Source organism: Merops nubicus, unplaced genomic scaffold, assembly GCF_000691845.1.
Source record: "Merops nubicus isolate BGI_N331 unplaced genomic scaffold, ASM69184v1 scaffold6484, whole genome shotgun sequence".
NCBI lineage: Eukaryota > Metazoa > Chordata > Aves > Coraciiformes > Meropidae > Merops > Merops nubicus.
Genome location: NW_008604799.1, coordinates 35,044 through 49,692, shown reverse-complemented (window position 1 = coordinate 49,692; position 14,649 = coordinate 35,044). Strand labels below are relative to the sequence as shown.

At 40.0% G+C, this 14,649-nt stretch overlaps 1 protein-coding gene across 1 annotated transcript in view; it reads right to left on the bottom strand.

Moving 5' to 3' along the window:
* Window positions 1–1,714: 1,714 nt before the first annotated feature.
* LOC103771811 (single-minded homolog 2-like) overlaps window positions 1,715–14,649 on the bottom strand; it is a gene marked incomplete at its 5' end in the record, with an annotated part of 47,973 nt that continues 35,038 nt past the window's right edge. The window contains 4 exons of the mRNA XM_008939127.1: window positions 1,715–2,442; window positions 9,247–9,655; window positions 10,789–10,957; window positions 12,851–12,998. Coding sequence (XP_008937375.1) covers window positions 1,715–2,442; window positions 9,247–9,655; window positions 10,789–10,957; window positions 12,851–12,998 — 1,454 coding nt within the window. The remainder of the gene's footprint in view (window positions 2,443–9,246; window positions 9,656–10,788; window positions 10,958–12,850; window positions 12,999–14,649) is intronic.

Here is a 14,649-nt window from a genome sequence, read left to right as displayed (position 1 = left end):
CTGAATATTATTGTTGCATATAAAAGATGGAGAACGTGTAATTTTAAAAGTGTGTATTTCATTACATTTTTATCTGACAAGGCAGAAGAACCCATGAGCAAGTGGTTTTCTTTATTGCACAAGCCAGATAAATATTTTCTTCAAAGAAGGAGTCTTTGAGAGAGTCTGATAAGAGAGAGAAAGTTTTAAAAAGTGGAAAACATCCTTGAACTGGGCTAAGAAATATATTATTATGTACAGGGCATAGCTGACTCAGATCTACAAGAACGTTTATTGTTGGTATTTACAGCTGTTATTTAGGGAGCCATTTGTTGTTTTACCAGGAGCGCACTGTGTTTGGGGAAGCGACTGACAAACCGAGCAGACTGACTGTTGTCAATTAAACACACACGGATCCCTAAGTGTCCTCGTTTGTAAACCTTAGAAAGTTAAAAAGCAGGGGGTAAATCTATTCCGAATGGGCTGGAGAAAATGCGGCTGTGTGCCGGATGCTTTTCACTGACTGCAGTTTATTAGCAGTAGAGATGTGTGCAAAGCGTCCAGCTCCAAACCCCGACGTACACAAACTCTGCTTGGCTTCAGGTGCAGCCGCAGGGGTTGTGGTTGTGCGATGAGTTTTGACTTTCTGTATTTGGATTGTCCACTGACATTATTTGTGAAGCGCATGAATCAGTCAAATATTTGTCTTACCGTTGTGTTGACAATAAGGTTTGTTGAAGGAAGTTCAGTGTGTTAAAAACTGAAGCTTTCAAACTTCAGGAGTATACTGCTAAGTTTAAAATAAAGCATAGATGTTCATTACTCCCTTGGCTGTAAAGAAAACATTTCTGGAGCTATTATTATGATGTATTTTTGACTAGCTGGTTTGAAAATCTGCACTACTTTCTCCCTGAATACTCAGTGAAACACACATTTTAGAAGTTTCTTTTTCTTATTGCAACATTTTGTGGGGAGCAGTCTTTAGTCCCTGCTGCGTGATATTTGTCCCAATTTGTTATGACAAGACCTGTAACCTTTTAAGACGTATCTTTGTGTGTATTAATTTGTCCTATCATTCCTCATCAAGATAAATGGTGGTGGTCACAATCTCAGACCACTAAAATCTCTCTTAAATAAATCAAATTTATGTTTGATTTATTTAAAAAACTTCTGGTTAATTAATAAATAAGCTTTTTCCAAGCTGAGTTCTGTTTAGTTAGTACAACTGTATTACAGATACTAAAAATCACCACTCTTTAAACCAGGTTCATTTGTCAGGGTGTTTAACACATGGGTGGAGAGCTGATGTAAGGTTGCACACAGTTTGTCAAAAATACCTAAACTAGAATGTGTAGTTTATGATAATGATAAAAAAAAATCTTGAATGTATTTTGAGAAGGAGGGATTAAAGAAAAAAAATGTTCCTCATATAAATCTCTGCATATAACACCTATCATTTAATTTTGTTGCACACTATAAAATAACAAAAATAAGATCTGTAACATGTCTTCTCACTGGCACCAGAACTTAATCTGTGACAACGAAGCATGGAAGCCGGATGCAGGTTTTTTTCCTGACCTTGAAGGTACAGCTACATGTGGCTTACCAGGAACACATGAGTCTGTCCCTCATTGACCTTCAGCTATGCTCAGTAAATGTGACCATGTTTTCTCATGCTTTTTGCAAATCATTACAGTTTGGCTTCTTCATTAAATGTAAATACCCTCTATCACTGTCACCTTCCATTGGCTATTATTACAGAAGTTCCAATATAATGGGGTAGTGCAGATTCCTTGTGGGTTTCCGGAGAAGAAGCTGATGAGGGGCTTTGGTTTTTGTAAATAAATGTATTTACTTCTTCGGTATTGTATCCATAATTTTCTCCTACATGTCCTGTCGCTGTGCACGATGAGGTTTGAAACGTACCGTGTTTGGCTAAAACGTGGTGATAATTTAGAAGCACAAACGGAACTTGTCCGGAGGGTCTCACATCCATCATGCGCTCACTTTCAGAGTCATGATCAAGCTTTGCAGTCATTCTCTCATCGCTGTCCAGTTCATTGAGATTTGTAGCGTGGTGACTAATAGGCCCGTATTTGGGTTCTTTCATACAAATCCTTCTTGTTTGCTCATATACTGAGGGCATCGGCAGGAGATGACTTAATTGTCCTATAGCTTTAGACTGGAAACATTCTGATTTTGGCAGCAGGGAGTTAGCTATTGAATTTGAAAAAGTATTTTCGTTAATGCTTATTTTTTCTTGTAAGTCTCTGTTAAAAGTTAGCTTGTTTTCTTCTTTAATGAGATGGTGAGGGGGCGGAATCCTGGTTTCTATTTTGTTGGGTTTCGTGATGCCAGAATCGTAAATCTCCTCTTTGTATCTGCTGCCTGTCATGGTTGCTGTGCAGCTTGTGAAGCTGTCAGATAGAGCACCTTGGCTGTATCTTCTGTTGGATATGGGCACTTGCAGGAAAGACAAAACATGACAGTGAGCTCATACAATAGTTAGACTCTAACACTTTTTATGACTGAACTTTGGTGCCCATTTGGTTTGGGCCAGATCCAAGTGCAAGTGAGGGTGCCAGAGACATTCCCATTTGCCTCAGGGGCTTTGGGTAAGTCTCTTTTAGACAGCGTCGAAAAGTAAAAATACCAAACAAAACCCTCAACCCCTTCAGAAGAGCCAACAGTGTTGAACAATTCTGAAAAAGTTTCCATGTGAAATGCCTATTTGTTTACTTGACTGAAAAATTATAAATCACTGTCATTAATAATATGGCTAAATCAGGGAAAATAAACCAAAGAAATATTTTTAATTGTGACCTGCTATCAGAAACCTTGACCTTAAGTAAGCTCTTTTCAGAGAGTCATCAAACGATTTACCAAAGGATGGGTAACATTTAGTCCATGTCAACGATTCAATGATTAGGGTAAAATAGTATTTATTCTTCCTGTCACTGTGGAAGCATGTTGTATACTTGCTCTTGTAAGGAAATAAGAGGGTCTGTAGTGTTAGATACTGATGTGTTGGTATCCAATTCACGATATCTGTTTGCCATATAACTAATTTCTACATTGTGTCACTTTAAAGGCTTGGTTTTTCTCTTGAAAAAACTAGCATCAGATATTAAAAACATCTCTTGAAAAGCAACATAAATACTTCTTGAGTAATGCTGTAGCTCTGCTTTCTAAGTACGGTCATAATAAAGCTGCATGTATAATATAAATGTACTTTATAACGTACACTGAGAAAGTTTGTTTGAATGTGGGATTACTAAACTAGGTATGCTTGGAAAATTAGAAGCTAGATTATTAAATTTTCAAGAGATTCCAGACCTAGGATTTCTATTCAGGCTTCTCCTCTCAAATATATTGAGTAATCTTCATTTTTCTCTGAAGTTTCTGCATGGTAGCTGAATTCTTGAAACAATTTGAGTTCTCTTTATCATTTTCTGCTTGGCTTATGCAGACTTTCCTTTTTGTACACTCCTACCTACAAACATTAAGAGAAAAAGCCACTGGTTTAGCAGTATGGCTAAAATTAAGTGTGTACTAATATTTTTGCACTGTCTTGTGTGAACAGGTTGGCAGTTATACTGCTCCTCCATGGCACATTTGAAAGTTTTATGTTAAAGGTTAAATGAGGCACTTAGCAAATTTCTCAAATTAAACTTAACCTCTGTTTTGTGTTGTGCTCACTGAAAGCCCTGGACACCTAAGTGCCTTTTGTAAAAGGGATTTTCTGTTTTTCTAAAAATTTTATTCAACATCTTAAAAGTTTTGGAGTTCCCCTGTAGTGGTTCCTGACGTAACTGTACCTGCTTATAATTAAATATTCCCTGTGCTATAGTAGACTAGCAAAGCCTTCATGTATAACAGAGGAAGCAGAAATAGCTCAGTTGTACCTTTTTTTATATGCAGAGCTTCATTAATTTCAGTGGGAGTTGCACCACATAATTAACACCAGAACTTAAAACAGGAATCTGGATCCAATTTCTTCTTAATCAACCCACCACCCTCCTAGAAACAACCTTTCAAGTTATTCTTTTTCATTTCCATGTACATATTTTGTACTAAGAAGTATGTGCAGTCCTAAGTGAACTAAATTCTCATGAGCTGTTGAAAAATGGCCCTCCTAGATCACAAAGCAAAACAGAGATTCAGCCACATGGTTGAGTATGACTTGGAAATTTTACCAGTGTAATTATACTATTCTAAGTTTAATTCTGCCTTTGGCATTTTTACTATAAATAGTATACTATAAAAGTTTACATTCTGAGAGATACAACATATAACTCATATGATTTACCTAGCCTGGTATACTGGTGTTAGTGGTTTTCCCACTTGAGACATACATAGGAGTGATGGGATTGTTCTCATACTACAGCATGGAATATTGTGACCTCATGGCTCTAATCTCTGAACAAAAGATTGTCCTTTCCCAGTTTTAGAGCCCATCCTCGTAAGAAGTTGAAGCACCAAGGCCACCAGTTAACCTCTGTCTGTTTTTCATCTTTTTTCATCTTTTGTCATCTCAAATTCTGCAGGGCCGATGGCTGCCTTCTCGGAACAAGAAGTAATTTGCATACTAGGGAGATTTACAAGGTATTACCCATTTTGTTCTATCCTGCTTCTCAAACATGATTTTCATCTCTTTTGTTGAGGAAGAAGGTAAGCGTCTGTTAATTGTTTGTGGGCTTGCATTAAAGCTGCCAGCACATTTGTAGAATTAGACCAGATAGTTAAGCAAGTCCTGTCTGTAGTGCAACAGAGCACAGTCAGTTTTGTCCGCCCACATTCAGAACAGTTACTGGAGCTAGACTTCAATCTGCTTTTGTCTTCCTTTGCAGACAAAAGCCCAAGGATGCCCTGGGACAGACTCCTCCTGGGGAGCTTTTCAGACAGAAGTTAATACGGTTAATACAGCTGCTCTGTATTGCTGTGGAAGGACATGACCCCAGGTTTGCTCCCACCCCCTCTGGCATGCGGGTAGCTGCCAGAGTACCTGCCTCAGCAGGTGCACGGAGATCCCATGCATTTGGTGCTTCTCCAGCACAATGGAAATACTTTACAGGCATTGAAGTCAGAGCATTAATTTGGGATGCTTTCCAGACCCCACTTCTTCCAGAGCAACTCAGCTACACCGAGTGATGTAGCTGCACTGCACATCCAAGGCTGTGTATCATACCAGAGTGACAGCAGCTTTCCAGAAGGCCCCTTATACTAGCTTACACTGTCTCCATTCATAGCCCACAACTGCAACAGTGAACGCGATCTTTCAGGCACCGTGTCTCTTAATTATTGCCAAGTAGCTCTGCTTTCCCACTAGTGGTCAAGGTGCAGCTCAGGCAAGCTGAGGGAAAACCTGGAGATAAGAGCCCCATCACCTGGCAACCTGCTATCCAAATGGGAATAGAAAGGCTACTTAGCAGGTATTGGTCTTTCTTTAAAACCTGTCGTGTCTGTTCATAGCGACAGTACACTAGAGTGACCTGGCAAACCTAGTGCTGTGGCAAGGAGCGTTCCCTCCTCACCTTTACATAATGCAGTCAAAGATCAGGTGGTGCACAGGAGGGGGAAAAGATGCTTTCAGAAAAAGTATTTCATTCATAAACATGCCTTCTGGACCAAGATATTCATAGATAGAGCTGTTCTTTGTTCTCTCATTGATCTTCTATTTCAATAAAAATGAAAGAAAGGCATCTTGGAACCAAGTCCAAGCAAAGAAAGCCTGGTACTCAGCATTGATCTCCATGCTAAGGATGTGCAGTCCTTAGCAGCAGAGTTTTACATCCTGTCTATGAAAAACCTTGTCTGTTTTTAGGACATAGCTGGAAGCCCTCTTCATGCACACTTTGTCTTGCACAATTTTTCTGGGGCTTTCTGTTCTATACTAGTCTTAAAAGAGTGTTTACTCTGGACAGCTACTATATGTTTTGAAAAGACATTATGCCAACACTTGGATGTTGACATGTAGCCCATGATGATTTGGTATGTTTCCTAATCCTTTGTACAAGGGTGCCTTAAGAGAAGAAGAACAATTACTCAGTCACTCTGAGTTGCACTGAAGACCAATGAGCAGAGCCACAGTACTGCTCAGGTCATGCGCTCCTGCATCAAAAAAGGCATACTGATATTCCTCCATGTCAAACAAGGCAAAGACACAACAGGTCTTAATACTGTCTATGCCCTTTAAAAAGACATTTTTAGATTAGCTCAATATCTTTGCTGTGACCTGGTCTGCACTCTAATAGCAAATCATCTGAGGCATGGGCTGACATTTTAATTACTATGTTCTCCATTATTCTTCCTGCCAAAACAATAGTAAGACGACATGATCATCAAGACCTCTTAATCTCTAGTGGAATACACTTTTCAAAGAAGGTGTCGTATTTCTTCCAATAGTCACAGGCTAACCCTGGGGAGTTGTTTTGGTGGAGGAAGATACACCAGAGCTTTTCCACTGATCTTCTTAGTATCCTTCATCATTTCCTGAGTTTTGGCATGATTAGTGACACTAAGCTTCACACAGGTAGTACAGACTGGCCAACAGCACAACTGAATGAGAAGTGGGTACTGTGGTGTATACCATGGTGCTATAATATCCATTCAAGTGTGCAATGGAAGCATCCCTGACTAACAATATGGTTGCCTTCTCTGAAGTGAGTTTCTTTTCTGATGGCTAGGCCAGCTGGAAAAAAAGTGGAAGATGCTCCAAAACCAGATTCTGAGGCAGCAGCATCTGATTGACAGGCAGTTTTATCTGCTACGTGCTTTTCCAGAGCTTTGATGGTTTGGCATGTTCATCTTAAAATCTCTGATCTCTCCAAAAGAAGCTATTTTCCATAGAGAAAAATGTCTCTGGCCTACGGCGTTTTTGGCAGCTGCTTCTATGGATGTGATGTGGAATAGCCCTTGCATCCAACCCGGTTGCCAGATGTCATATTTGGCATTGCCTTTGGATTGAAGATAATGACACTAAGCAGATCCTCTCTGCTTTGAAGCTTCCTGGCTGTCAGTTTTCCAGTGAACTGCTGAAAAAAGCAGTGGTTGACTATGTGAGGAACATCAGATGCCCTTTTCAATTCAAAGCAAAAATTTGCTTCCAAAGGTTCAGATTTCTTTTCTGCCACCAGCCTCAGGAAAAGTACAACAGGGCTAATTCTACCTCAAGAGGAAACAAACTCTGGAACAATCAGACATAAATCCTCTTTGCAGTGGAGGCTCTGTTTTTCTTCCCCCTCTTATAACACCATGTGTGAACTCAAGCAGTGATGTCTAACCAGGCCCAAGTTTGACCATATTCTTTTTCCCTTCCTAAATAGTACAACTGTAAGTGCTTTTGCAGAGAATTAATTGTACCAAGTCAGTTTTCATCAAATGCCTGATATCTAAACACATCTGTGCTCAAGAGAACTGATATATAATCTACTTAAGTAACAAAATCTGCAACAGAAGTAGAACCAGAAGCAAGAACCGCTGGTGTCACAGCTCCATTCTCCTGTTCATGAGGAAATGGTGTGGGTATGCATGCATGATGAAATTGAAAAATACCAGCAGTTGCTTGCCAATTTTTGTTGGGATCTTTCTTTTTTTACCCTAACATGTTTAACAGTATTCCTGTGGAATACTTCTGACTTAATGTATTTACTAGGAGTTATCTGCCTATATCAACTGGCCAACGGTAAACTACCTCTCTGCTGCTGTGCTCACTGTGCTTTTCTGGCAAATTTTCTGGACAATTTAACCGACTGTTCTCTGAACAGGCTGTTCTTTCCATATCTATTCTCAGTGTATTTGACGGCACCCTCTTACCAGCGAGGGGTGGATTTACTTTCTCAGTCAGTCTCATGGCATTTCTTATTCTGGAAGCAGAGGAGAAAACCTGGACTGACTTCTGTACACCTAGAATAGCTTTGTCCCTGCAGACTTACTGGGGATCTATGAGAATTTACTCCAACCCTTATACTTATCCTCAAAAGATGTAGCTTTTTTTTTCTTTTCCACAAAAATACAGCATCTTCAGAAAGGCCAAAACCATTTCTTATTTTGAGTTGAAAGCTACTCCTTTTCACAATCAGTCCACAACAGCAACAGAAGGAAGCCAGCACAATTAGAGAAGGATGAGCTCAGAAAAAGCATTTAACCTGTGTTAGGCTGTAAGATGAGCTGCAGTCTTGCTCATTTTCAACCTGAACACAGAACAATAAAATAAAATGCTGTGGTCAGCTAGGTACGGTCAATCAGCTAGGGGAGGTGAAAGGGTCCAGTGAAGGACAAAGCCCTCAGCAAAATCATTCAATGTCTGATACTCTATTCTGTCTGATGTAGCAAGCTCAGCTTTTAACATCTGCAGATATTCCCTTCAGATCTAGGATAGCCAGTGTCATGTTTATTTTAAATTTCTCCTACTACTTCCTCCATCCGATCTTCAATGCAACTAGAAGAAAGGGGTGTTTCTATTTATAACAGCATATCAACCAGTCAGTCCTCATCAATGATTTTTAGTTAATCAAAATGGTGTATGCACATAGATGTAATGTGTATGAGATCTAAGGATTAGAGTGTAACTTGAACTTGTTTACATTTAGTTAGTTTGGCTTTGCACGGTTATCTTTTATAGGCTGCCACCTCAGAGAAGTCAATGTCTTCAGTGCTTCCTTCAAAGTATTTGAGCTGGCCATCTGTTCAGAGAGATCATGTAGCTGATCAGGGAGGAGCACTGAAGACATATTCAAATAAAGCAGAAGACAGTGCCTTTCATTTCTCATTCACTGTAGCAACCACAAAGTAAAGACATTCAGAATGGCTTCATACTCAGAAAGGACAACCTTCAATTTTCATGGGAATAGATCACGTTTATTTTCATTTCTGTATGTGAGCTGAAGTACATTTGTTTATTTCTGACTTCAGCAATGACTTACCTGATCAATGCCACTAGATAACTCTGATAGTGCAAAACAGGAAGGTAAACTGTGCCACTACTAAAGAAGGGGATATCTCTGCCCAGTTCTAAAAGTGATTCTGGTGAATACCTTTCCGCAAGGGGCGCTTTGATAATATTCCAAATCAAGTTTTGATGGTAATGGGAAGAGGGATGAACGTGTAAATAGGATAAACATGGTGGTTGTTACCCTTCACTGGTTCTAATTTTCAGTGTTTCCTAAACCCCTTGTAATTCCTGTTTTCAAACTACAATTACTAATCCCTCCCAGACAGCCCACAGCTTTGCTTTTCTTTATTTCTTTATTATTAAGTGACACCCACCTTCATAACTCTGTGCAAGATTATGTCGGATGATATTCACAGGCTGATCAGGAAGATTTTTGGATGGTGACTGGCTGTTGGGTACCAAGGAGTTGGCATAATGCCACTGGCATTCTCCATTTGTCTGCAGCGTACTCAAGAAGAATCGAGCCACTTCACAAGGTGCTCCTTGAGACTGCCCAAACTTGGAAGGCAACATTTGCTTTTTGCTACTGAAGACATGAGAATCTACAGGGAAGTGTCCATAATGGTAAGAGAAAGGCAAGCTATATGACGGGGCATATAAAAGTTCACTGTTTTCTGAATGGAAGTTTTGTTCTTGAATGGTGGCAGCATTCACTGCAGGGCTGGATCGCCAGTTTCCCACCTGGCTGCATTCCAGTTTGTCTGTTTGGAATGAGTTGTATTGCTAGGGGAAAGAAAAAAAAAAAACAAGGGAGGGGAAGAGAGTTAAATGACTAACTTTGATATGAAACCATGTAACATATCGTACAGGCACCCAGAGCCGGGCCTCCTTCAGCTGTGATCTCACTGGCTGGAGGGAGTGGCTTAACAGTGCTTTTCAAGTTCCTTGTCTTCACAGTAGCTTTACCTTCACTTAACAGGGGAACAAAATACTATTGTGTCATCGTAACGTTAAGAGTTTATTTAATAATTTTGCCCATTGGATTTTAGCTGGGAAATGTAGGCAGCTGCCAATTACCAGGGGGCAGAAGTCTGTTGCAAAGCACTGAAAGTCACTGATAAATGGGGTAGCAGACCAGGAGTACGATTTGGCATATGTTGGCACATCAAGCTTTCCAACGGTAGGAGGGTAGAACCCGTCCTTCGCATCAGCTTCTGTCACAATCATTTTCTCTCCTCGTTCTCTCCTGCCGTCCTCTCCAGATTCCAAATGCTTTTTGGGCTCTCACTGTCTTGAATGCAATATGTGTGCTGCTGCGTCACTGCTGTTTTAAGGTACCAGTAACCCCTTCCAGCAATATTCACAGCAAAGTCTCTGAATGCCTTAGGGTGGGTGTCAGTCTCACCAACCCAGTTTTATGTACAAGCTCCATAGGTTGCTTCCACATCTAGTTCTAGCTTGGTCAATGAGAGTGAGAGGCATTCCAAATCCCATTCTAATGCTCTTTTTGGTAGGATTCATCCTTATAATGCATTCTCCAGCATAAGGAAACTGCTAATACCTGAATTCTGCGAATCAGTGCCATGAATGAGACGCGTTCTACACCAGCATGTATTTTCACAAAACAGCTATTCTCAGGACATTTTTTTTTTCTTTTTACTGAGAAAGTGCAGTGGTTTTGTAGTACTTTATATACTCTGTGTCCAAAAGATTTTGTGTTTGCATCATTTGTCAGAGTTGGTTAGTACTATTTGTGCTGTCCACCCCAAGAACAAAAGGGGTATTCCAGCCTACAAGGGAGTTCCTGTGGCAAAGCATACTAGAGCCAGTTATACAGTGAGTTCCGTTCTGGATGATCTCTAGCCTATCCCAAGCATTCTATAACAATTGGTAAGTAAATAATACTGAAAAGTTACCTGCTGTGGGTAAGGCGTTGTTCTGAGTTTTGCCTTCATTTTATTACTTTTGGGTTTTACTATTTTTCTTGTTTCCTGCGAGGTAGATACTGAGTTTCTGCATGAAAACTGTGACTTGGAAATGGTAACCTGGTCCAGTGACAACTGAAGTTCCTTATACTCAATATCTCTGCAAAAGAACAGTGCAGTGAATTACGTACTCAAACATACCACACAAATCTAAAATAGCTCCTTTGAAAATACATGTTAGCTTGCAGAATTTTTTAATTTTCATTCTTCCAAGATTTTCACTGAGTCTGCAGTGTGAGTCTGGGAGTGTCAGCAGGCAGTTAAGCTTATGGTCTGACCTGGTCCCTACACAAGTCTATTACAAATGTTCCTCTGGGAACCGCATTAACATCTTTGTACTGTGTCGCTGCTCTCTGAACCTAAGCTGTGCCAAATTCCTCCAAGCCATCTGTGGTACCCTGAAGTTTGGAATTGCAGCCAAGTCAGCTGACAGATACATCAATTCATCTATCTCTTCCTCAGTCAGGACCTGGTCGTTGCCCTGGCTCTCACAGTTAGCCCCAAGGAAAGGAAAAGGAGCGATGTTCATCTCCTGCCAGTGCAATGTGCTTGTAACTAGACCACAGGAGCTGCAATGATGATTTTCTGACAATCTCTAGAGTTTCATTTCTGGTCTGCTCTGTTCAGTTTTGTCTGCCCCACAGAGGGCAGATTTCTGTACAAAAGGGACTAAAAAGCAGATCAACAGCAAAACGTGGATCATATTTTGAAATGTCAATTGATACATGTCTGATGATTGAATGGTCTCTCTGGTTTCGTCAGTAGCAACAGTGGAGCATATTTTTGAAAGGATAACTAGGAAAATACCTACTTTTTTCTCATTTTCTGCACAGAACTCACTTCCATCACTTTTTGATGGTGAATCAAATGGAAGTAAATTCAGACCAAGAATATGCTCTTATATCCCTGGCACAGTGTCCTCCTTTTTACTCAGATCACTTGCCCTGACTCATGGGACTCAGGCAGGCTGCAGTGCCAAGGTTTTTCCCTCATTCTGCCGGCTCTCACATCCATGCAGGAATAAGGGCAGCATTAGTAGCTAGCACGTTCTAGGGCTGAGTACCTACTTAAGTATTTTAAGGAAACACCCTATGGGTTCTCAACTCACACACTTTAACGCCCCAAAGTCAGGTATCAGAGACAACACTGTAACATGGAAACACATGATCCTACCACACACACCATGCAAACACATCCTACTTTCAAGCCAGATAAGAAATGGACCAGTCTAGACAACAGAAGAGTGAATAGTTCCCTGCTTTTTTACACTACTCAATACTAGGAGTACCCACTATCCTTTTTTTTTTTTTCTTTTCCCCCATAGAGAGTCTCTTCAGTCACAGTCTGTTACACTATTACTTATTCCTTTTACTCAGTATAGATTTTTGTCTCTGTCAGGTTTGTATCAAGATATGAATTCTGTAACACCTTCATGACTTGAACTAGAATTCATAAACTGCAAGTCCAAGCTGCTCTACATTCACTAACTCAGGGGGAGCTACTTTTCATAGTGAAAATGTAGTTTAGCCATGAGTATCTGTGCAACCCAAGGCAAGTCAGGGAATCCTCAGTAATTCACCTGTCCCTGAGAAGAGTAATGCTTCCTACCTTGTCTCTGTCTCCCAGACTGACACTATGACCTTTGCTGGGTAGCAGTAGCTTTCACTGTGTCTGGAGAGCCCCAGTGCCGTTCTGATGCCTATTACAGAACTGGGGTCCAGTCTGATGCAAATGGCTACAAGTGGTATGACACTCAAGGATAAGGTGTACAAGGCAATCATGAGGAATACTGGCTCTTTTTAGCTCAACGTAACAAACATAGGGAGGATATGAGGGGAGAATAGTGGCTGTAACATGCAAGCACCGAAAGATGCTAGAAGGCACAAGTAAAGCAAACTTAAAGGGTTTAATTAGTAATGAACCGATAACTGTTAAAGACACAAAACAAATCAATTACTGATAACACATAATGGTACAAAGTATTTTGACTTACGTAAGGACATAATTGACACTCACTATGCAGTGAGGCCGTGACGAACGGCTGTTATGCACAATAGTAGCGTAGCTCTGTACCCAAACCCAGCCGCCATGCTTGGACAGTAGTCGATAGTACTTGGTGGTGACTTGGCCTTTCACCAACACTGTGGACACAATTTTTAAAATAATTTCAGATTGCTTGGACTTGTGACCGCTTCTTGGCGAGATTTACATGCAAGGCAGGGAATTCTCGCCCTCCTACACCTTCCTTAAAACTCCTCCTTCTCCCTCCAAACTTTACACAGCTCCCTTGCAAAGGTATCTGTCCTGCCCCTTTACATAGTTCCCCAAGGTAACATTATTCCTTACAAATAGTATGTTGCAAACTATTAAGGTTTGTCTTCCTTCTTTTCCAGTTCACCCTGCTCTCTTATGCTTACATTCTGCAAAATCTCTTACTGTTTCTAGCCTTCTAACTGAAAGAGAAATGATCAAGGCAGCAAAAGTATTTTGAAGTAGACACAACTAGCTTGAGTTTTTCCAGTATATTTGGAAGCACTTCTGTCATTCATAGTTTAATAGATTATTTTGGGGTTTGCAATGTATTTTATGCTATGAAGCTTTTTCCCCTGTAAGCTCTACAGTTTGAAGATTGATTTAAAAGGGGAAAGCTAAAATTCTATTTGGTTCTTAGGCACACAAATAAACACAAGGACAGTGAGATGAATTGGTTATCTGGTAAATACCAGTAGAAATGTAATCCTCTATACACTAGTTTGGATTGTCTGTCAAAAAAGATGTTTTGGTGTAAGGCTATGCTATAATAGGAGTTGTGCAGCATCTCTAAATGTTTAATCTAACCACAAACATTTTTTGGTTCAGTGCCAGGCATTTATCTAATGATTCACCAGAAAATAACACCCAGCCTTCAGAGGTGGTTCTTCTCTTGTGTAACCCTGGAGCGTTCCTCTAAGAAACTCCATCTTCTTACCCTTCTGTACAGTTAGCTGTTTATTCTAAATTGAGAAATAAGGGACTGAGCTTGTTACACAATTATGTCAAAAAAAAAAAAAAAGGATCAATAGCAGCAATTCCTTTATATAATGCATGATTAAGAAATGGAATTACTGCTTGCAAATGTAGGGCTCATACTAGACTGAACTGAATAGCAAAGCTCACTGTAATTTTGTTTTCTCATTGTACATGCTTGGTACAGAAGCAGATACATGATAAAAAAAAATTGAACAACAGCTTTCTTTTTCTATAGTAGAGCAAATGACCACTTGAAATGAAAATATATGGCCTTATAATTAGTACTTATAGAAGATTTTTCTGAATCTGTCCAGAGAGGGCATCCAATCCTACACTGGGAACTAAAGAGTGAATAATCTTTGGGGATTTGGTTACTATTTGGTAATTCAGTGTATGGCTCTCAGTCATCACTGGAGTTGGCTTTTTTTTTTTATTATTCCATTGTTACCTGGGGGAGTAGGGCTTTGTGCTTCCAACAGTAATCAGAGACCACAATAATATGAACAGTATCAAGAGCACAATATAAGAGCAAGAGCTCTTGTTCTTGCTAAAAGGTGCTCTAAGCCCATAGCATATAGGTCATCTCTCTGGACTGCTTACTCTCCTATCCACCTGCACACATCACAACATATTTAAACTTTTTTTCAGATCCCGTTGATCTCCCTAAGAAAATCGGGCTCTTACAAAATGGCTACAGACAGGTCCTTCTGGAAGTGTCAGTTCTCTTTCCATTACAGTATATGGTGTCCATTTGTTCAGAAATCAATAAGATAAATGACAACA